Below are 23556 nucleotides of genomic sequence, written 5' to 3'. Positions count from 1 at the left end.
ACTAAAGATCATTCAGTCCGTAAAACTGCAAAAACTTTGAATGTGTCCCCAAATGCAGTTGCAAAAACCATCGAGCGCTACGATGAAACTGTCTCGCATGAGGATGGCCCCAGGAAAGGAAGACCAAGAGTCACCTCTGCTGCTGAGGATAAATTAATCTGAGTCACCAGCCTCAGAAATCGCAAGTTAACAGCACCTCAGATTAGAGCCCAGAGAAATGCCTCAGAGTTCCAGTATGAGAGGAATCTCTACAGCAACTGATCAGAGGAGACTGGGGGAATCAGGCCCTTATGGTCAAATAGCTGTTAAGAAACCACTACTAAGGAGAAGCAAAGAGCAGAAGAGATTTGTCTGGGCTAAGAAACACAAGGAATGGACATTAGACCAGTGGAAATCTGAGCTTTGGTCTGATGAGTCCAAATTTGAGATCTTTGCTTCCAGTGGTACTGGTACATTGCACAAGGTGAAGGGAATAACGACTAAGAAGAACTACCTCCAAAGCATTAAATTTTTACTTAGATCAGTGGCTAGATGTTTAAAACTTGGACAAAAATGACAGTCATGACTAAACCCATCAAAAGTGGTTTTGAAATGGATCAAGCAGGCTAACACTAAGCTTCTAGAATGGCCTTCCCAAAAGGTACATGCCAGGAACCCAACCAATTTAAATAAATGATCTCAATTCCTTCAAGAAGGATGATCAAATATCCAAACAATTATGTCAGAAGCTTGTTGATGGCTACAAAAAGCATCTGATGAAGGTGCAACTTGTTATAGGACATTTCACCAAATATTAGTGGGCGGAGTTATGAGTGTATTTGAGTTCAAATACATAAAAATCTCAACTTCTGCACCTAATTCTTGTTTTTTTAACAACTGTACCCATTATTTAGTTACTGTATAGTAAAAAAAAATCCAGGATGAATGAGAAACCATGTCGTAACAAATTATATTGGTAAGTTCTCCCAGTTTGAAGATGTGGTAGAGGATAGAGAGGCAGACACAACTAACAACAAATTATCATTTATTGAAATTGTAGGTGGAAAATTCAGATAAATAAACTGCACCACAAGTTAAAAGTCCAGCTGTCTTTCTCCAGATCTCCACAACACAAATGTTTTTTCTGTACCACTAAAGCAGTGTTAAAGTGAGGTGGCTCACGCAGTATTCTATCACTCGTAATTTTTTACATATTACAAACTTACTGCCTGTATCCTGCGTTGTTCATCAGATGCCACCGGAGGGCGACAGAAATACCTAAAAAAACAAAAACAAATCACATGTTTATGTTTACCTCCAGCTGTTTCACCATTGATCAAAAGGACGGGGCCACAGCTGTGAGCTGAGCAACTCTGAGTAAGATATCCCGCATGCGCTTTCTAACACTTCACTGTTACCTCACACAGATAGTCACCGAGACAGAAACACACTATTTTTCCCCTCTTGCGTGTGTGTTTGTGTGGCTCTGTGGGGAGAAAGTCAGTCACAAAAGAAAGTACTCAAACAGTGAGCGCACGCTGTCGACCTCCACCTCCGTTTTTTCCTTTCATGGCTGATCTTTGAACCTCGTTAACTCCACACAGATTACTCAGAGCACCGCAGCGGAAACTGTACCTCTATAATAATTTAGGCAACTGGATAAAACCCCGATATCTCCGACCCTGGAATGGATCTGCCTCTGCGCTGCGTGCGGTTTCCACGGACAGCCTAATTCTTATTTCCTGGAGGATCGGTGAAATGCTTTGAGTAAAGCAGAAGTAAAAAAAAGAAAAAAAAGAAAAAAGATTTATGTCCACTAGAAGAAACTACATCGCGTAAAAGTAGAAACTACATCGCTTAAAAGTAGACAATGTTGAACCTCATATGTTTTCTAACGTGCGTCTTGGCTTTTATCACAACTTCCCAGAGTGTGCGTGGGAATGTCACTGATGGAGACGCGTTTTTGGAGAATATTATCCACTACTATGGTGAAAATAATTCCATTACAACAACGAATCTTGAAGATTTACTGCTGTTGATCTCAGCCAGACGATCTGACTTAATAAGTAAGGAAAATCCACTGGAAGAGCAAGAGGTACAAACGTATTCTATTTCCTATATACTGCAGTTTTTATTATTTAAAGTTATTGATCATTAAAGTTGCTTACGACCAAGAATGTTTCTCTGGGGCTTACAACCACACACTATTTGACCTTGCATGTAATCCTTGAAATATTGTGTAGCAATGATATATGAGTAGTCTTGTAGTGTAATTACTCATTTCTTACCCCCATATATGCAATTATAGAACATTTTAACCTTTATTTTATTACTTTTTATTATCATTATTTTTTTTATTTTTTTTTACATTTTTACTCAAGTCCTCAAAGTTTCTCCATGTGCCATATGGTATCATTTCTGCCTTTAAAAAGACTCTAAATGACCTTAAACTTTCATTACTGAGCAGAATTGTCTTCAAATATTTCTTTACTGCATGTCTCTTCTGCCACTTATAATGAAAGTTTTAATTACACAGCATATCCAAGTACATGCATCACAAAGGGCTTCAGAAAAGAAGCCGGTACATTTATATTTAAATGCATGAAAATTATGTCTAATAACAACTTTCTGTCCCTCAGTGTCTCTCTGCAAAGCAGATCTTATCCCAGTTTGGCTACAATAATGTCAGTCAGCTGACTGTGGAACATCTGGAGAAGATCTGCCCTGCTGTGTTGACCCAGGTGCTGCTGCCTTCCTGCCCTTACATTGCCCCCGAGGAACTGCTTCATGTGGACTACTCTGGTGAGCCAAATCATCCCAACGTGTCTATTTGTCAAGACCTCTGTAAATTAAATAATTTGCCAGGGTTTGCTTGTTTACTTGAATTGGGTCAAGAAAATTTTTGTGGACAGTCCCATTTATGGCGAATGATTTTTAAAGCTGCTGTTGATAGGTTTTTTTTCTTATACTGACCCTGATAAAGAAAATGTGGGACATTCTTGATTCTGATTGCTTAGAGATGGTTTGAGAATGGTAATAATAATTTATTCCTGCTGGACAGTGCAGAAGAAGAATGTTGTAGTTGTGAAGCTATAACGTGCCACATTGTCGGACTCACAGAGCCACTGACCTCGCAGATATCGGCCATATCAACAGTCCTGCTCAGTGCTGTTGACACAGTTATAGCCAACTGTGACTGTTGTTCAGCATGTTGTTCCCGAATCATGCTGTTTCCTCTGCTGGCCTGAGAAGAATTTCTCTCAGGCAAATAAATAGTAATAGTATGTTTTAAAATCTCGAAATAAAAGAGGCCTGGCACTGAAAATAAGAAAATCTATTCACCATTAGATTATATTTAAGAAAAGTAATTTGTGCCCACATTAAAATAATAACTTATATCGTCATATTTCACTAAATAGCATTATTGCTGGTCTAATAACAATGTCTGGCACATTTATTGAAGTTCTTTTAAAAAAAACTGGCAATTTTTCAAAAACAATAAAACACACACATTTGCAGATGGTGTTACAAATGCATTTAAGAAGGTATATTTATTTCTGCAGGTGAGTTTGGTTAGCTAGGGTTTAATACTGCAGTGTTTCACAGGTTGCACATTCCAGGTTCTTGTCACATTGCCAGGCCCCATTTTAGTAGGTATGTTGGAGGTATCGAGGCTGCATTTAAGAGTCCAGAAAGAAGTAAAAACCTTGAATTCTCGAGAACCTTTTCTTTTCGTTTTGTGCCGTGACAGTGTGGGGTTATGGGTTTCTGGCCGTTACTGTGATCAACCTGGCATCCCTGCTTGGTCTCCTGCTCATCCCGTTCATCAAGAAGTCTTATTTCCCCAAAGTGCTGACCTACTTCATTGGTCTGGCCATCGGGACGCTTTTCTCTAATGCTGTTCTTCAGCTCATACCAGAGGTTTGTAAATGGATGAGTGAGTAAAATTAAGCTTGTCACTGGTTTTTTGAGAGATGTTTAATTGTTTCATAGAATAATACCTATGAATGCACACACACACTCTAGAAGTCTTCTCTGCACCACTGACATTCTCGTTTTTTCCATAGGCCCTGGGGTTTGATCCTAAAGTGGATCACTATGCGACAAATGCAGCTGCAATATTTGGAGGGTTTTACCTCCTGTTCTTTATGGAAAAGATACTGAAATTATGCCTCCGGATGGACCACGAGGTAAGATAACAGTGCAGGAAGTTTCTCAGGTTCAAAGAACTATAATGTTCTCATTCCCTCCTGTTTTACATCTGACATTGAGTATGTCTGTTTTATTGGATAATTTGATCACTCTAATAACACTTCAAGGTAGTCATGTGTACATAAATAATTTCTTATCAGAAATGACATGCGAGATATTGAAGTTCACAGCAATTAGGTGCATTTACAGTTTGGACAGTGACACAGTTTCTGCAGTATGTGCACATTACAGTGACTAGACTGACTGTTTTAAAATACACTATGATGATGTAGTGAGGCAAATCTGCAAAATAAAAAATGTGTCATTGTCTCATTATTCATGGATCTAACTGCATGCTGACCTTATTATTTGAAACCCAGCCCATGTTTAGCACGAGTAATCGTATATTTAGGGCACATTTAGGGCAAAAGTCCAACACTGAAATCTTTATCTTTTGGGTCATCCACACATGATCACTCAAAGAGTGTTCAAAGAGCAGTCCAAAAGTTGTACAAAAGGAGAAAAGATGTGGAAAATAACAAAGCGGTAGTATGCAAAATCGAAACTAGAAGAAAAAGAAAACATGAGGAAACCCACCAAAACCATAAATCATGACACAGATAACAAGTAAACACCTAAAATAGCCTAAATGTAATGTGTTTTTAAGTTCCTGAAGTGGAAAAGGCTTCTTTAACCTGAATTTGATGTCTGTCTTTTTAGCACGGCCACAGCCACTTCACACTTTCAGAGACATCTCAGGAAAACTCTATCCACAACGGAGACGTGGTGGCAACAAAGGACTCCATCATTTTAACTGCCATCACCACCGTCGCTACAGACAAGAGCAGCCCAATCCTAGATACAAACGTGGAAACTTCTCAGGTAACATTTGACACATGATTGCTCTTTAACAGCAGAATAAACTGCGCAGGTTTGGAAGCCAACAGGTATCAGCTCTAGGTCACATCAACCTTTGGAACAATCAATTTTATAATCAAAGACATTTTATCTAGAGTAGCTCAAATGTTTTGTTTTTATCAGCTTATGATAAGCTTGTCAATCTACTGAACCTCCGTTGAAATTATATCTACAGCATGTGTTTGATTGATAGAGACTTGCTGTCCAGCAAATTTTGCTATAAAAGACACACCTCACAGGAAGCAATCATGATATGCTGTTAGGATGTGTGATATGCATAAATAAATTGAAAATTTAGGCAATATTTAAAAATATTTAATAAGTAAACAGCGATAGTTTTTTTCCTGGAGCCGTTTATTGAGCTGTTTTCAGGCTGATTGGCGTGTCTGTTAATATTTAACAACATTTCTTGTGCCATATGGAGGCCAAGCAAACAGACTTGCTGATGACAAGAAGGGACCGAGCAGCGAAACCAAGCTTCAGGTCTTTCCCCTCGGTCTAAACGCTGGAATTGTCAAAGGAGCACAAAGACTCCTTGTGTGCCCACTGCTAGTAAAAGGGGTTTATTGTTACTGCAGAATGTCTTTAATCAAATCCCAAAGGCGCTGTTTGTGTCCACATGTTCTCAGGTTTCCTATTAACAGCACGCGTGCCATTATATGTGTAAGCGAGGAGTTGTGTGAGTAATGCAGTGCATCCACTTAGAGAAAATATTTCCTGTTTTCAATTAATCAGTATTATTCTGTGGGTTAAAGATGAAGACTCTTTCATGATTAAAGCCTTTAGTACCATCTTTATTTTTGGACTTTCTAGCTGCGTTACTCTTTCTATGACTGTGTAACTATCGCTCAACCTTGAGATCCAACTATTAATAGGACTGCTGATAAATTTCTTAGAAACACACATTCATTTAGCATCATGTCCATGTTCTGTGGTAAATGTCGTAAGAACTGGATGAAATCGTTTAATATCAAGATTTGTGTGTATCCTTTACAGTGGATTGCAACAACATTGGCATTAGCATCATAATTCAGTCAGAATTTAACATTCCAAACTAAGATGTCAAACTATATTAACGCTTAGTTTACTTTTTATAATTATCCGAAACATTCACCAACAGGGGGCAGCATTTTCCTGGTGGGTGTGTTTAGTCTTTGATATGACTTTATAGCTATCCTCATTTCCTCAAAAGACTATGGCAGGTTTGTAAATAATAATAATAAGTTCTGTTGTTGTTGTGTTCTTATTCATGTGAGGTTCTATTTATCTGATCCTGTTAGAACAAGATCATTTTTATTGTGTCATGATAATATAAAACCTTAGAATTGAAAGAGGATGTGCTTTCCTCTCACTGTGAAAGTATGTGATGTAGCTACATGTTGTCTTTCACACTCACTATCAAAACACAATCAGGCATTAGTCGTAGCCGTGTATGTGTAACTTCTCCTGCCACTCTTCCAGGATGCCGAGGTGCCTGATGTCATGTGCCGCTGGTTGCGGGGCCAGCGCATCCGCAGCATCAAGACTGTGGCGTGGATGATAACTCTAAGTGACGCACTCCATAACTTCATAGATGGTCTGGCTATCGGCGCTTCCTTCACAGTGTCTGTCTTGACAGGGTTCAGTACATCCACTGCCATCGTGTGTGAGGAGTTTCCCCATGAGCTGGGTGAGTGATATGTAGCGGAAAATCAGTTTCAGCCTCCTCATGAGTCATTCCAAACTCTGCTGTGCAGCCAAACTTTGCATTGAATGTGCCTGTACATCCTGTATCTATGGGCATGTAGAGACAAGCTGCAGAAGTGCCCCAAGAATACATGTTCTTAGAAATAATGGAAAATATGACTTGCAACTAAAAAACTTCAGAAAAGACATGAGTGGAAGGAACATGTATATATTTACAGTTAGAGTTCAAACTTGCTTTCTGGGTATAAAAATGAAAATAAATCTTTTCATGAAATATACTGTAGCTCGCTTTAAAGGGGGAAATGTGACTAACAGACAAGACAGAAAGAAAAAATGTTGCTTTAAGTATAATGTTCAATCTGCTTGTGTAAAAGAGCTATTTTGACCTCTCAAGGTGACTTCGTCATCCTGCTGAATGCTGGAATGAGCATCCCGCAAGCCATTTTCTTCAACCTGTTGTCAGCCGTGTCGTGTTACATCGGCCTTGTGTTTGGCATCCTGCTCGGCAGCAACTTTGCCCCCAATGCGATCTTTGCCATTGCAGGAGGAATGTTTCTGTATATCGCTCTGGCGGACATGGTGAGTTGAGTTCTCTTGATGGCAGATACAAAAAAAAGCAGAACCAACATTTATTTAGTCAGTCACTGGACTTCCCCAACATGTTCGAGGCTTCCACTCTATTAAATTACTGATGGGTTTCATGGTTGTCTGCATGTAGTTTTTTATGATCATTCAGCTCCATTGTCTTTGTTTTACAATGCACAACTTTTCAGCTTAAAATCGCTCGTGTTGAGTTTATCAGTGTTATTCCTAGAAAAAGTTGTGTGCTATCTGTGTGAAGCCTCTGATACCTGTAAACTCTGTGTACACTCCTCCTGTTCAAACACGCTGTGACCAAAATGGAGCATTAAGACAAACATTTCATGTGAATTAAAAGTAGAGAACATATTGGACCTATCTTTAGCAGATACTGGAGAGACTGTCAGCTGTGGATGGTTTGATAAAAAATTCAGTATGCCAGCTTATATAATATGATAATATATGTCAGTTACACTCTGTGACCACTATGTTAGGTACAGCTATTCAGCTGCTCGTTAACCTTGATTCATTTAGGATCAAAAAAGAACTGCTGAAGTTTAAACCCAGCATCTGAATGGTGATTTAAATTACTTTCAATGGTATGAGTTTTGCAGAAGGTGCTGATTTACTGGGATTTTCCTCCACAACCATCTCTAACATTTAAAATAAAATACCTTGTTGATATCAGAAATCAGAGGAGAATGCTAAGAGTTCTTCAAGTTGATAGTAAGGTGGCAGTAATTCAAAACCAAGGTATGCAGAAGAGCATCTCTGATAGTCTTTAGAAACAAAAGGCAAAATGAAAGAACAGGAAACTGAGCCTGCATTTTGTGTGGGCTCACCAATATTGGACAATAGAAAGGAAAATCTGGTTGGAAGAGCAGGTCAACAACTTGAAACAACTATTAACAACTTGAAAACAGTGAGTTTGTGCACATATACAACTTGAAAACATGGGAAGGTGAGGGAGAACATTTCTTGACTCCTTAGTACCAAGTGAGCATTGTTTAAACATGGCAGACTACTATTGCCAACCATCTCCACCCCTTTATGACCACAGTGTGTCCATTCTGATGATGGCTTCTTTCAGCAGGTTAATGCACCATGTCCCAAAGCTCAGATCTTCTGAAACTAGTTTCTTGATCAAAACAGTGAGTTCTCGGTACTCAAATGTGCTCCACAGTCAGAGCTCAATGTAACAGAACACTTTTAGGATGTGGTGGAATGGGAGATTCATATTATTGATGTACAGCTGTACAGCTACAACTGTGTGATACTGTTATGTCAATATGCACCATAATTTATGAGGAATGTTTCCAGCAACTTGTTGAATCTATGCCAGTTTTTCTGAAGGAAAAAGACGCTGAACTGGTACTTACACCTAATACCTAATAAAGTGGCCAGCAAATATAGCAGTATCCTGGTAATATTCAAGTGTAGGTTTAAAATTAAGTCAAAAATACATATTTAATTAAAAGGTTCAGAAATGTGTATGGCACCAAATAACCTTATATTTTCCTGTATTTCTGTAAGCTGTCAGTGCCTTTTCTACCTTTTAAGTTTGGTTAATTAAGGCCAGTGAAATAAAAATATTCACTGCAGTATTTGGTATTATAAGTACAATGTGTTGTGTGAAGAACTTTGTTTTTGTTCCTGTTTTGTTAATCAACTCAAACCTTCAGCTGTTTCATGTAAAGGAACGTATTTAAGAAGGGCAATTTATTTAGTTTTGGTTTTCATGGAATTTGTTAACAATGAGAAAACTTCCCTCGTTTCATATGAACCACATGAGAACAATATAACTGTAGCCATACAAACCTGAATATTTACACTTCTTCTTTTTATATTGTTGCTTCCCAAATCTAAACCTCAACCTTGCTAATTGCTATTCCTCATTTCAGTTCCCAGAGATGGACAGCATAGCACGGGAACAAAAAAAAACTTCTACGAAGATTGTTTTCTTCCTGATCCAAAATGCAGGGCTGCTAACCGGGTTTACCATCATACTTCTGATCACCATGTTCGCAGGAGAGATCAACCTGGGCTAGAGGACACAGAGACACAAGCTGGAAATAAAAATAGATTCGAGCTGCTTCTGTTTCTGCTCACAGCTCACAGAGCTGGACTGCAAAGTAAATTTAAAGTGAAATCCTGATGTTAAAAGTTAAAACAATACTTTTCTACCTTTGTACAATCAATATAGTGGAAGTGTTTACTCCATAAAAAGGGAATACCTTTACATCGTCATGTATGAAATCTAGATGTATTTTAAGGAGACAATAAATTATTTTTTCAGCCTTCATGTATTGTGAACTATTTTATTTTTTAACCTTTTCAGTGCTACACTGTAAACCAAATTTTTTGTTTCCCTTTGTGGCAGGAAAATGAAAATGTTTGACCTCTCTGACCTTTTCCAGGTTGTGTTGCTGCGGCTGTATTTCAAACGTGCAGATTTCTTTTCGCTGCCCTTTCTCGTTTAGGGATTTAACTGAATGATAATTACACCAAGACTGAACTGTGATTGATATAGCAACTCTTTTAATACAGCAATTAATGTAGCACAATATAACCTAGTTATTATGCTCCACTGGACAAAGACATATAACAAAAAAGCTTATCAGAATATGTTTTCTTACTTTTTTATGAGCTCTCTTCATTATCCTCAGGGTGACCTGACAATGGAGTGATTAGGACACATAAGACATGGGAGAAAATGCCTTCAGTGGTGGTTCCTGTTTAGCTGGGCAGTCTGCTCCCCTATCCATCCTCTAAATACCCTCATTTCCCATCTCTCTTCACTGTCTTTGTTAAGTTAAAGCATTCAAATATTTTCAGAAATGAAATAAAAAGTGATTATCGTAATATGTGTGACACTTTAAAAAATAAATTACTTTGCAATGAAAAATTTTAAAAATGGTTTCTATATACAGACTATGAAATCATGAAATGTACAAAAAAATGCTGATTACATAAGTATATGTGTATCTGAGGATATAAACAGTGATTGAGCAGAAGAATACTGCATATTAGGGCTATACATAGTTGATGTGTGAGGACATCTTAATTTTTTAACTCATGAAGGTGAGTCTTCAAAACAATACTCTTAAGCAGTAACATGTATATGCAGTGTACTTCTGAATCTGCAATACAACTTACACATCACAGAGAAGGCTAGGGATACTATTTATCCTTGTAATGTAGTGAAGTTGTTTGGAAACGTAGCAGGAAACCTGGCAGTGCACCACTGCAAAACTGTGATATTACAATGATATTGCAAGTAAAGATTTAAACTTTACCCAACATTATCTCCTTATCTGGAACAATATCTCCAAAAAGGCTGTAGCAACAGCCTAAAACAGTAACAGTAAAAATACATTAATACATTAAATGCATTAATATCAACCCTAAAACACTTTCACGCCAGCTTTCAAAGTTCTTCCGACGATCCCTGAATGTAGCACGGTAGACATGAGGAAGTAGTTTAGGAGCCAAGCGAAATGAAGGGCTTTTGACTTGGGTAAACTGAATTTACACTCCACTTTCAAGGACTGGCATAAAACAGGTAAGTCGCATTTATTTTGTGGTTTTTGTGAGTCATAAAATATCAGAGCAAACTGCAGTCCAATCCTCAGCGCCTTTGTGAGGTTAGCACTGATGCTAGCTTCTGTTGGCTAATCTGGATTGTTTATTCACCTTTTCTGAAAGGACACGACGAGTTTAATATGTGAACGTGTCCCGTCTAATATCTGGTCAAATAGCGGACAGTTAGCATTACTAAAGCTTATTTCGGTTTTGGGCTAACTCATGTGATGTGCCTTCAGGTGTGTTTAACGGACATTTCGATCAGAGATGAAACTGTTTAATTTTTAAAATAGCTTCCAACTCCAGCCACACCGTGTTTGTTTATTTATGTTTACACTGTTTATTCTGGTGCATACTTTACGAGTCATTTAAGCCAGCAGGGTTTTCTTAATCTTTGTGATGGTCGACATTTTCGCTTATATTTGGAAATAGACTACAGTCAACAGGATTTATAAAGGGGTTGCATATGAAATAAAGAAGAAACCTGTTCTGCAAGTGTCTTAATGACTCTGTTATTGTACTCACATTACAATAAATCAAGCCATCCGATGGAGGATTTCATTATTATTAACATTTATTTCGAGAATAAAGTCAAAATGTGGAGATTGCATTTGTTGTTTCAAGTGCCACGGCTGTTTTACCCTGTACAATATGCCTTGTGCAGAAGAGTTGGTGAAACAACGTGATCAGCTGTGTCTTAAAAAAGAGGTAACGGAACAGGGCATTTGCATCACGGGTGTGCGACCGATAAATCTGCAACAGCTGTGTGATGCTGTCGTGTCAACATGGACCAAAGAAGAAGAATTAAGGGAATTCTAAAGGCAAATCGGTGTCTAACCCGATACCAGAAAGGTGTACCTAATAAAGCAGATGTTGAGTGTATTATCTCACTGAAATATATTGGTGTCTGTATTTTTAGGTTATAATTTCTGCAAAGACAAAATATATTTTTCTGGAAATTGAATTGCATTCAAGTGTTGATGATTAGATGTCTTTACTACCACTAATTACTACAGAAAATGATTGTTTTCGCCTGAGATAAAGAAAGCTTTTGTCAGAGTGAAAAAAGTGATTTTGTATTGCAGATTTGTTTGATCCCTGCTTGTATTTTGACATCTCTCATGTCTTTACCTCTGTGATTGAAAAGCTGAACGAGCCATGGACAACATTCAGATCCGGAAGTTTAATGATGAAGATGCTGATGTTGTGAAGGAGCTCTTCACCTTGGGGATGAGTGAGCACGTGCCTTCATCCTTTGTGCACGTTCTGAAGCAGCCGCTGACCCAGATGGTCCTCATGTGCATGTTCTGCGCTCTCCTGACCAGCTCTAAGTCCTTCTTGCTTCCCGTCTTGGCCGTCACCTTCTGCCTGGCTGGAGCCCGGCAGATGGTCGTCTACATGTTCAACAAATACATCGAATCCACGCTCGGAAAGGACCTCAACAACATCAGTGAGACCTACCTGAAAGGGAAAGACTCATGCTTTTGGGTGGCTGATAGCGATGGCCGGGTAGTGGGTTCGGTGGCTTGTCTTCCTGCTGAGGATGCTCCTGGTTGCTTGAAGCTGAAACGCATGTCGGTCCGCCGCAGTCACCGCGGGATGGGCATCGCAAAGGCTCTGTGTCGTACAGTGGCTGAATTTACTCGCGACAGGGGTTACGGAGCTGTAATACTGCAGACTTCTGTGGTGCAGACAGATGCTCAGAAGCTGTACGAGCACATGGGCTACAAAAAGATAAGAGAGTTTGTCGTTCCAGAGTTTCTTGCCAAAATCCTAAACTTCACCCTGCTTGAGTACAGACTTGATTTACAGCAGGACTGAAGAATGGACTGAATCAGATATAAACACTGACAACCATTTCAGGGCAGCAGTACAACACATTTATCTAGTTCCTCCACTCTGTGTTTTCCCAGCATGTATTTGATTGAGGCAGAAACACTCTGGACAGGTCGGGCATGGGGGGTTGAGATGGGGGTGTGTTTACTCAACACTTGTAGAGCTGGTCCAGTTGTGTTTTCTCCTGTTTCAAACACACACAAGATCGTTACTGTTTTATTTGTGTGTAAAATAGTTGGTTCCACAAAATGTTAAAGTAGAAAAACTCAGCTTTTGTTAAGGGTTTTGTGTTGATTTGTCATTTTATTTAACTTCTACATGATTTTAACAATAAATGTATACATCTGAACACAAAAGCTGCGATCACTTTTGCAGTGTTATTTCAAATCTGTTGTTTTTGCTCAGTTTGTGATGCATTGATCCAATACAGGAGATCACTAGAGGCCCTTTTAGTAACTTAGCCACAACAATCTCTGGTGTCATTAAAATATTCATAATAGTTTGGTTATAAATTTCTCTCACTGTACTTTTCTGTGTTCATAATTCTATTAATTTGGACAAGATCTTTAACATCACCAGATGTTAGCTAGGTCCAAACAATGAGAGAGCCTCCACTGTTTTTAACAGATGGCTCTACACTCTCACTGTTGCATGTCTCTCCTTACCTCCTCCATATATGTATTGAAACATTTTCTAATTTGGAATAATCTCTCCATCATCTCCTTCGACCTGTTACCACTGATTTTCAGTCCAGTTCTTATATCATTTGCCATACCTTATCCTTGACAGCCACTTTTCCACTGGTCAGGTACAAAGACTGGACTGAAAATACACGAAAAAGCAGTCAATGCCGACAGAAAACTTTAAAAGAACTTTAGAAACCTTGAAGAAGTATTCCTCAAGGCCCTCTTAAAAATGTTAAGATAGTCTGGCTGCTTGGAGTAAAATATAGATAAGTGAGGGGTAGCTTAGGACTTTTGCACAGTGGTGTGTAATGTTACAATGCATGCACTACTTCTGTTTTATCCAGAAATACACTCATATATGTACAAATCACTTAATACCTCTATGCATGGAAAACTACCTGAAGTCATCTTTATTTCTATGGTCCTCTGAGCAGAGTGTTGAGACTATAGATTGTACTGCTGGAGGCCCAAAAAGGAAGCTGACAGCTGTTCAGCCCAACAGTGTCTACTGTGGGCCAGGGGGAGGTTGTGGCTGCAGGGTGAAGAACCCAAACAGATATTTTGGGTCACTGCTTTGGTTTGAGTTTATTTTACATGCTATATGCCTCGCTGTAAATGACTACCACCTCAATGATGCTCACCTGTGTCAGGTTGTTGTTTTATTCCTTAAAAAAATAATTAAAGCTGTGAAGAGTATTTTTGTTTCATTTAAAATTTATACTTAAATTGTGATATAAGGTACTTTTGTACTTGCCTGTAATCAGGAAATAAGTACAAAATAATGCCACGATAAATAGCACAAAAATGACAGAAAAAAGCAAAATTTAAATTAAAAAGTTATTTCATTTTTTATTGATATAGCCTCAGTCTGTATGTGTTTAAACCGTGTCATCTTTGTGCTGCTGAGCTCGTTTAAATACTTGAGTTTTCATCGGGCCCCTGAGTTTGTGTCAGGCGGGCTGAGTCAGGCAGCAGCTCGGCCACCTCGAAGCGGATGTGTCCGGCCAGACCTCCATGGATGGATGTAGCCTGTCAGGGACGAAGCGGAGCAGTTAGCCGGATATTTTGACGTAAGCAGGTAGGTATTAGTGCATATTTATCATCTGACCGTCGGGGTTTTAACTCAGAATACACACACACACACCTGTCTTAAACTATAAGCTTGTGGGGTTTCTTAATATTATCTCTTGGATATTATTATTTTTATTCATTTATTGAAATTGCCAAACGAAGCTAACGAACGTTGCTGCTAGCAGCTGATCAGGGAGTGTCTGCCTGACAGCTGACAGCACCAAATGTGAGCGTTAAAATTAAGGTTTAGTATTAGTTACAGCTGTTAAAATTAAATGTTCTCACATTAAAACGACTAATAATGAAGAACATGGCAAGTGTAATGAGCCTTGCTTGCTATTAAGGCGGCTGTGTCGATATCCAATCCTAAAGGGATGATTATTCTCGGTTAAATTAAATAATCTTCTAATCCAGATTGTTTTTCTTAATTTGTCATCCAGTTTGGTTAATCTGTCGGGAGAAAATGTCCTGTAGGGCTTCAGCCACACCCATGCTGTGATTTATTGTGATTACCAGCAGAAGCAATACGCAGAAATGTATATAGTTATTATTTTAATGTGTAGTAGTATCTTAATTCTTTCCCAGTAATACATGTATAAATAAGATATCATTGTATGTCCCGATTATTGCAGCAGAATTTCAGCCTTCAGTAGATTTTATACACACTAGATGGCACCAGATTACATATGTAAACATATGGTACAGACTATAGACATGCACACTATAAATACTTTATACCAGTTTATACTAAGGGTGCTTTGTGTTTTATGCACTCAAATCCTAATTGAATGCATACAGGGTTGAAGTGCTGGCTTTACACAACTATTCAACTGATGACCTACTTTTCTTTTATGCATTGCTCAGTGATGAGACCATCCTGAATATCATTGACATGCAAGCATTACAGGCTGTAATTCCCCCAGTATTCTCCAGCAATTAGACACATTTAAAAACATTGTTTGAAAAAAGGTTTGCATGGTCACATCTGCTGTTTTAATCTCACTTCAAATAAACTTGAGTGACACTGCTCAATTACACTGATTACAATTTAAATGTATAATTCAGTGACTCAAGTAAGTCCATTAATTATGTTTGTTATTCACATAAAGATTAATAAACCAAGCTAAAAATAATCACAGTAACCTCAATATTTCCTGACCTAAAATGAACAAATTATTTATTCAATTTATTTCAGTTAGTTTCTTTTCTTTAACGTAGTGTCTCCTTTTAAAAATGGTCACCTCTAAAACTCTACCTGGATGATGCTGCAGTTTCTTTTTCAGTCGACCGTCAGCTGCTGTGTCCATATTGGCAAAATTTGTGTCATATAAGCCAAGCTTGTGCTAAATAAAAGCTGCCTTGGAGCAATAGTTATGCTCGTTTTTACCTTGTTGAGTGATATTGATTTGTTCCTCCCGGACAGACAGACAGAGGTGCAGTGTGGCTGTAATTTTCCTGCTTAAAATCCCAGAGTGTCACCTCTGTTCCTGCGTCCTTCCCGTTCGCTGGTCTGAGTGGGCTCAAAGCAGCAGCACCGCCTCTTTCTCAGTTTCTCTTCCATCATCTTCTATAAGGAGGACGAGCTTTGAATTAGACTGTCTGCTAGTCTTTAGAGAGATAAGAGGCTCCCCTTCTCTATTTCTTCCCACAAATGCCCAACACCCCCGTTTTTTGGTTCTGCCTCCATCATTTGCATAAAAGGGTGCAAAGACACTGCAGAGGTTTGTTTTGTCCCTAAACATCCCCAGCTATCCCCCAGCTGAAATATTAGTCTGTGGATTGCATATATGGCTGGTTTTTGTTGTTATCCTGGCCCATGTTTGTTGCTGAAGCTTAATATGTCCTGCATCATTTTGAAAGGAAAAATATTCTCCTCTTGAAGGCTTGGGTGCCAGCGTTTCTCATCAGCCTCTAAGCTGAAAGCTTTTACACAGAAACCCTGCAGCGCTTGCTTCCATTGCAAAGAGATGACAGCAGAGAAACAGAGATGACTGGGAGTTGAAAAGCTCCAGCCATGCAGTTAGCAGATAAAAGAACTAATCCTTGCTCTGTGATGGGCCACAGTTTTAGGCTGGACCCTAATGCAACCTCTGCTGCTTTTTGCTTACAATGTGCTGTGTTATGGAGCATCACCTGGACCTTTTGTGTTCAACCACAATGAAACAGCAGTTGATTAACTTGAACTGGTTCACCTCCCACTGGATGAAAAATGCTTAGCACCTGTTTTTTTCTTGACTTCCCCCCCCTCCCAGTTCTCACTCTAGCAGATGAAAGAAAGCGGAATGCTTTGTAATAAAAAAAAACACACAAAAAAACCCTGGAAATCCATTATAGGCTGCAGTGCAGCGAGAAATTAGGCTTAGTGTAATTTCAGCCTTTTCTTTTGATGTATTTACGACCCCGTATGTTTTTTCTTTTTCCATTCCCTGACTGATTAATCATAACTTGAGTCAATATTATTAATTTTTACCTTAAAAGTCTGTGTTGCCGAGGCTGAAAGTAGCCTTTGATCAGTGCACTCATGATAAGAAGTAAAAAACAAGCCTGAACCTCTGCATCATCCTAAACAATGAGGGCATGCACGGGAATAATAGCTGTCTATTTTGAGAAGCATGTCTGCAGGCTTTAGGACCCAGCAGCACTGTCTGGGCCTAAACCACCCTCCCTCCTGCAGAAGCCAGCTTAGACACAGCACAGTGCAGTGCTGCCCCTCAGCTGATGCGCTCACAGCAGACCCAGCTTGGCTTTATTTTTTTCCCCCGTCTTCATATCGCTGCTGTTCGCCTTTGGCACCTTTAATCAGAGGGCTGGATTGGCAGCATCCTCCCCAGCAGAGACTTCCTGATATGGTGAAAAAAGCTCCCGCAGACTTTGGCTTGTGGGCAGCAGAGAGGCGGGACGGTGGAGTTTTGGGAGCTCGGGCTGTACTGTGAGCAATAGGAGAGGGATGGTGTGATTCTGCAAGGAGACAGAGAGGAAGAGGGAGACGCTCCGGCAGCATCACTGAACCCCACTCCCCTCTCCTCGACCCCCTTCTGTCTGGCTGACGCTCTCCCCAATAACACGCTCTTTCAGTCAAGACTGGCAGTTTTGAGTGGGGGGCTCAGCAACCAGAAATCATGTCACACACTAGGAGGAATACGTACACCCGGGTGAGTGGATATATATATACGCTCAAGGTAGTTGAATGAACGGTCTGAGTGGCGTTTAAGTTTGTCCTGCTCAGCGGGCCATTGTTTCTGTAAGGTTTCTTTGATTTGTTTCACTCTGTCATCCCCTCCTTGTCAATTCCTGCCTTCAATAGGAGGGTTTCTAATCCATTTCACTGCTGCATTCCTCTGTCTGAATTGTCGCCTCTTTGTTCGGCTCAAATGCCCCTCTGGGGAAATATCAACATTGCTGCTGCGATGTTGAGAGCTCATACCTTTGCTATGACTTGACTCTGACGACCTGTGAACTAGTAGGTAGGTAGTTGGCTCGCTTTTTGTTATCAGCTAAACACACAATCCATGAGCCCAGAAGACTTCCTGTTTGTCATCCGTGTCTGAGTCAGGCGACTTTGCTGTCAATGGGAGGGATGACATCAGTGTGTGATCTTACATGTCAGCTTACTAAGCAAAAATAGCTCCTAGACTGTATGGATTTTAACTTATATGGAGGCGGTCTGTGGCAAGCACGCATATGACAGCTTTTCTTGCTTAAATACAACATCGTGCTGACAATCAGAAAGCTACATGCGTGTTTTTCATCTTATTTCAGCTTTAAAGTCAGTGCGAGCCTTGCGTGTGTTGTAAGAGTAGAGTGGCACTAAATAATTCAGCACGCCCTCCTTGGGTCTTCTGCCTCCAGCACATGGCAAACGGTTCTAAGCAATGACTGAACATCGGTGAATACATCATTACAGACTCGTTAGCTTTCAAGTTTTCATTATGACTTCAAGTATAATCCCCTGATGGATGTGTGATTGCAGATTGTTGAGCTGTGTTGCCCTGTGAAGCCATGTAGACTGAAGTGATTTGACGCTTTAAGTAAAAGCTTCAAGGACTCAGCTGTGACGTAGAAACTGTGGAAGCATCATTTATTGCTCATGACTAGTTAAAATGTCTCGCTCCATGTTGGTCATGAATTATAAGAGGAGTTAATTCGACTTTAAACAATTAAGGGGATCCAGGCTTTGAATAAAAGCTGCCACTTAAGTGAATATCAGCAGTGACTGTCTGACTTTATGTGTGAGGAGCTATGGTTGTTTATAATAAAGATACATGTATGTAACTTTCATTCAGTGTGAGGTGAGTGCCTTTAAATCATTGAAACACCAACTTTATACTTAAATATGTTTTTCAAGCCAGGATTTTATGACCATTAAAATTCTTGGAGTGATTGTGCAAAGCGCTCCTTACTTTACAGCATTCCAATGTATACTTTGCAAAGTTTCAGTGACCTTACATTAGGGTACTGATTGTCTAAGACCTTTAGGCATGTGGTTTAACCAGATTTTATGTTTTAATGTTTTCATGAATACTGAAACTCAAGAATAATGCACAATGTAGTGGAAGCTTCATGCTTTATGTGGAGCAGATGATCAGATTAGATTTTGAAGACCTAAAAGCTAACAAGTTCAAACTTATACCAAATATGTAGTACGGTAAGCCACATGTTTGAATAAAGGGGTTTCCTTGAACGCATGAAATTATAATCCAGTTAACAAAATGTGTGTCTTGGTCCATAAATCACATCAACTGTTTTTGAAGCTTTTGCTATCTGAAGAACAAATGGCAGTCCAGTGTACTTGTGTTGATTTCTTTTGAAGAGAGTAGACACCTGTTCATAATACGTTTTGCCTTTATTGAGGACCTTCACTGTAGACTTAGACGCCACTTTAATCACCATGCAGGCCAGAGAGGACATTAACTGAGGCTCACTAAAACAGGACTGGAAAACTTGTTCAGCTGGTGTTAACTGTTTGGACATTTTTGGAGCGAGTGTGTCACAGAAAACAAGAAGTAAAGTCAAATGTTTGAGGTTTATGTTTAGAACTAGAATGACCATAATGTACATTTGTGTTCAGAAATTTACATCGACTCATTGTGGACATACATGTCACAGGGCTTTGAATTATTTCTTTAAATTGTTCTTTTTGCAGAGTGGAATAATTGTACAGCATACATCTTCATTGACTTTAAAAGCAAGAACTGGGAACACAAGTTTAAATTTATTTTGGACTTTCTCTATTCCACACAGGGCAAAAAAAGTTACAACCACCTCCAGTTTGGTTAAATGTCCCTTAGCAGGTTGCACCTTGACCAGGTGCTTTGGCTGAATATTTGACAACATTTCTTGGAAAAATTGGTAGAGTTCATTTACATTTTAAACTGGTTTATTGCCTTCCTTTTGGGAAGGCTGTTCCAGAAACTTAATGTCAGCCTGCTTTTTTTAAATTCCAAACCAGTTTTGATGTGTGTTTGAGATGATTGTCCTGTTAGAATACTGTGTTCAAGTTTCAACCGTAGCTGTTGATTTGAGGTGAAGTTGAAGGATTTGGAGGTAGTCCTCTTCCTTCATTGTTCCATTCACTTTTTTCAGTGTACCAGTACCACTGTCAGCAGAACAGCCCCAGAGCATGATGCTACAGTTGGTACAGTGTACTTAGGTTTGAAAACCTCACCTTTACTCTTTCAAACATACCTTTTGTCGTGACCAAATAGTGCTGTCTTTGTTCTGTCTGACCAAAAAACCTTTCTCCAGAATTAGTTTGATTTATTAATGTGGGCAGCTACAAATTTAAATCAAGCTTAAAGGTGTTGATTTTACACAGGCCCAATGTGTAGTGGATTTGAAGCAGAGGTTTCTTTCTTGGGTGGCACAAAAGATGGCTCTTAGTCCATTGCAACGTGAAACTGGCTTCACTGTGGACAGTGACGCTGTCATGTTGTGCTGCGTGGAAGGCAGGAGATTGGACCCAAATGCAGGACTCGGAAAAGGTTAAACTAAAGTGCAGCATTTATTGCTGGACGAACTCTTCATGAATACAGGGCAAAAAAACAAGAACTCAAAGCACTAAGCATTACCTTGGAAACTGGAAAGCTAAGCTTTGAACGGAGAACTAGAAAACTATCGTAACACAGCGGTGAAGACACAACAGGGAAAGGGTACGACGTGACAACAAGCTGGGGATGACAGGGGTAATCAAGAACGGGAGACAGAAGGGAAACACAGCTGGGACTAATTCTGCAGGATAAGACAAGGGAAGCAACACAGAATACAGACACAGACTTTCAAAGTAAAACAGGAAGCACAACAACTGAACTTACAGACTCAGAGACCCGATACTGACACGGTACAGAGGGAACTTAGACAGGAGATGTGGGACCAGGGCAGGCACCGAGACACAGACTAGACACTAAACAGAGGGAGCACAGAAATCAAACCTAGGAACTAGCAAATCTTAATAAGAATTAATCAGAAACATAAGCAACTCTTAATCAAAACAAAAACACTGAGTCAGCAGTCCCAGGACCATGACAGATGCTGGTGTTCCTGTAGTTTTCAGCTCATGGCAGGCTTGAGCCTTGGTGGTTCCTGGGTTGATCCTAACCAATTTTCCCACAACTGATGATAACAGTTTAGGTCTTTTTCCAGACAAAGGCAGAGTGGTGACTCATCCAAATAACATCGGGATCATCAGGTCAAGCAATTGTACTCATTCTTCGATCTTCACTGAGTTTGTTCGACTTTAATACTGTGCCTATATGACTATTGGGCAGTCCAGTGAGATGCAGACAAAGCAAAACTATCAGTTCCTGTCAGTCATGATCGCTAACGACAAGTTAATAGGGCTTGGCATTATCAAGTTAAAAGACACAGACCTCTTTTTAGAACCTTCATCACCACTTGTTACCAGATTTGAGCGAGTTTATGTATATATTTAAGGCTGTATACTTTTCAACATGCGTAGATTACAGTTATTCCAAAATAAACTAGATAAAAAACTTGTGCACGCAACTCTTGTTTGTTAAAGTCAGTAAAGATGTACGATGTACTATCATTCCACTCTGAAAATGAACACTTCTAAGAAATCATTAAAAGCCCCAAATTAACATAACAGCACAGCTTCTTGCAGCAGTAGTGACAGCAGAGGATACAGTGTCTGTCGAAGAGTCTTCATGCTATAGGTGTTTTTCTGTTTTTGGTTAAACTTTCACAAAGGTTTTTGTGTAGTTTAACCTTTAAGTTAAACAGCAACACATAGACAGTGTGTGTTTAGCTGAAGCAGAGAATGATATCTGCTCCTCTCTGCACTGTTCTGCTGAGTCACCATCAATTCTAGGACATTGCTCTGTAAATTGGGTTATGCAGTATTATTTGATTACAAAATATTGTAGCTGAAGCCAATTTGAAAATGTTCTTGTGTGCATTTTGTTCTTCACACATCCAAATTGCATTGTGACGTCTCAGGTGTTTGTTGCCATGGAATTACCATAAAGTTTGCCTCCTCAGCTAGAAAGAAAGAGCAGTGCTGTTCAAGCGTGCACTGACATTTAGAGAGAGCAGCATCAGGATGAGGCCTGGTCCTCTGTCCCTCAAAGGTGAGCCACTGTGTCTCATAAAAGCACCCGCTGTTGTATCACCCAACCAACCCTAATCCCTGAGCTAATCGGTCTTTGCTACAGTCACACAGTGATTGAAAACAGCAACTTGACCAAAAATTACTATTAACATGTGCAATCATCTTGCAATATTGTTGCCTGTTAAGGTCGGCGACCACGCCTGTGACCACTCGCGGTCAGTTACTCTCTTCTAAGAGTCTTAGGTGCATCAGGAGTGCAAGAAAATAACAATAAGACTGAGTCAGTTTGCTGTCAGTCTGCTATCAGATTAAATTGGGTTAAGTTGGTAGTTACATGCAGTTGTTTGTTATAATGTGATGATTAACTGTGATAAATTGGGGAAAATCACAATTTCAAATTCATTTGAACTTTTTATTTTATTTTTATTTTTTAAAGAAATTCAGACGTTCCCTCACAAATTGTGACAGAGTTTCTGCATGACTATGATTTAACTGCAAAAGGACACAAGTGTTTGGCGACCTTACTTTTATATAGAAATATAACCAGAACACAACCAGTTCAGTCATCTTGACAATCTATTGAATGTGAAACATCAATTTTTTGCAAACCTTTGCCAACACAATGTGGAAAATGGTTCTTTCAAAGTAAACTAAACAGTAGCATTTAACATAAATACATTAACCTAAATCTAATGCTAAACATTAAATACCTCTTAATACCACTCAAACTAAATCACCTGTGATGTTGAGCTGATTATAAATGCCTGTTTTAACAGCCCAGGTCTGTGTTTTCTTTCCTCATCCCACCCAGACCACCAGCAGTGGCAGCAGCAGGATGAGCTCAGACGGGGGCGGGCGGCCCGTCAAAGTGGGCTCCCTGGTGGAGGTGATTGGGAAGGGGCAGCGTGGCACAGTGGCCTACATCGGGACCACCCTCTTTGCCTCTGGAAAATGGGTGGGGGTCATCCTGGATGAAGCCAAGGGCAAAAATGACGGCACCGTACAGGGAAAGCGTTACTTCACCTGTGAAGAGAATCATGGGATTTTTGTGAGACAGTCACAGGTAAATACAGGTGTATTAAGTAAATGTCTTTACCCCAGTTATTTTTTTTAACACATAAGAGATTTTGTTTTCCTTTTATGTGGCACAGTGTGCTGTGTGTGTGGGCTGATATTTTCCTTTATTGTCTTCTGTGGTGCTTTTGGTTTTTGTTGCTTCGGGGTCTTTGGTTATTCTTTTTGATCTGCAACAGCTCCGAGTTTCTCTCCCTCAAAATTCTGCATAATGTGACCATAATTCAACTATAGTGACCTGGAGGAGATGATAGAATAAACTAAAATTACAATAGTTTAACTTTTTTGCTACTTATGTTTTTTGGTTTTTTTGTAAATTAAAACTTCTTTCTTGTGAAACCGTCCATCTATATTCTTAACTGCTGAACCTGATCAGAGTTGCAGAGG

At 39.5% G+C, this 23556-nt stretch overlaps 3 protein-coding genes across 3 annotated transcripts in view; all 3 read left to right on the top strand.

Moving 5' to 3' along the window:
* The first annotated feature begins 1334 nt into the window (after positions 1 to 1334).
* Positions 1335 to 9645, top strand: slc39a8 (solute carrier family 39 member 8). Its single transcript, XM_085342573.1, has 8 exons — positions 1335 to 2074; positions 2619 to 2781; positions 3731 to 3900; positions 4047 to 4169; positions 4891 to 5052; positions 6550 to 6757; positions 7169 to 7353; positions 9255 to 9645. Exons 1-8 carry the CDS (start codon positions 1850 to 1852, stop codon positions 9399 to 9401), a joined length of 1383 nt encoding a protein of 460 aa, XP_085198699.1. The 5' UTR covers positions 1335 to 1849; the 3' UTR covers positions 9402 to 9645.
* A 1184-nt stretch (positions 9646 to 10829) lies between these two features.
* On the top strand, positions 10830 to 13031 carry LOC146612020 (N-acetyltransferase 8F1-like). The gene is made up of 2 exons (XM_085343301.1): positions 10830 to 10915; positions 12083 to 13031. Exon 2 carries the CDS (start codon positions 12094 to 12096, stop codon positions 12754 to 12756), a length of 663 nt encoding a protein of 220 aa, XP_085199427.1. The 5' UTR covers positions 10830 to 10915; positions 12083 to 12093; the 3' UTR covers positions 12757 to 13031.
* Positions 13032 to 14494: 1463 nt separating this feature from the next.
* LOC146612019 (dynactin subunit 1-like) overlaps positions 14495 to 23556 on the top strand; it is a 35433-nt gene continuing 26371 nt past the window's right edge. Inside the window, exons 1-2 of the mRNA XM_085342419.1 lie at positions 14495 to 14527; positions 22907 to 23158. Of these exons, the coding sequence (XP_085198545.1) occupies positions 22931 to 23158 (228 nt within the window). The 5' untranslated portion in view covers positions 14495 to 14527; positions 22907 to 22930. The remainder of the gene's footprint in view (positions 14528 to 22906; positions 23159 to 23556) is intronic.

This window comes from Diplotaxodon limnothrissa, linkage group LG19, assembly GCF_057381915.1.
Source record: "Diplotaxodon limnothrissa isolate DT_005_m linkage group LG19, D_limnothrissa_male_GT1.1, whole genome shotgun sequence".
NCBI lineage: Eukaryota > Metazoa > Chordata > Actinopteri > Cichliformes > Cichlidae > Diplotaxodon > Diplotaxodon limnothrissa.
Note: the sequence above shows the minus strand (reverse complement) of the source record. Positions and strands in the feature narration are given on the sequence as shown.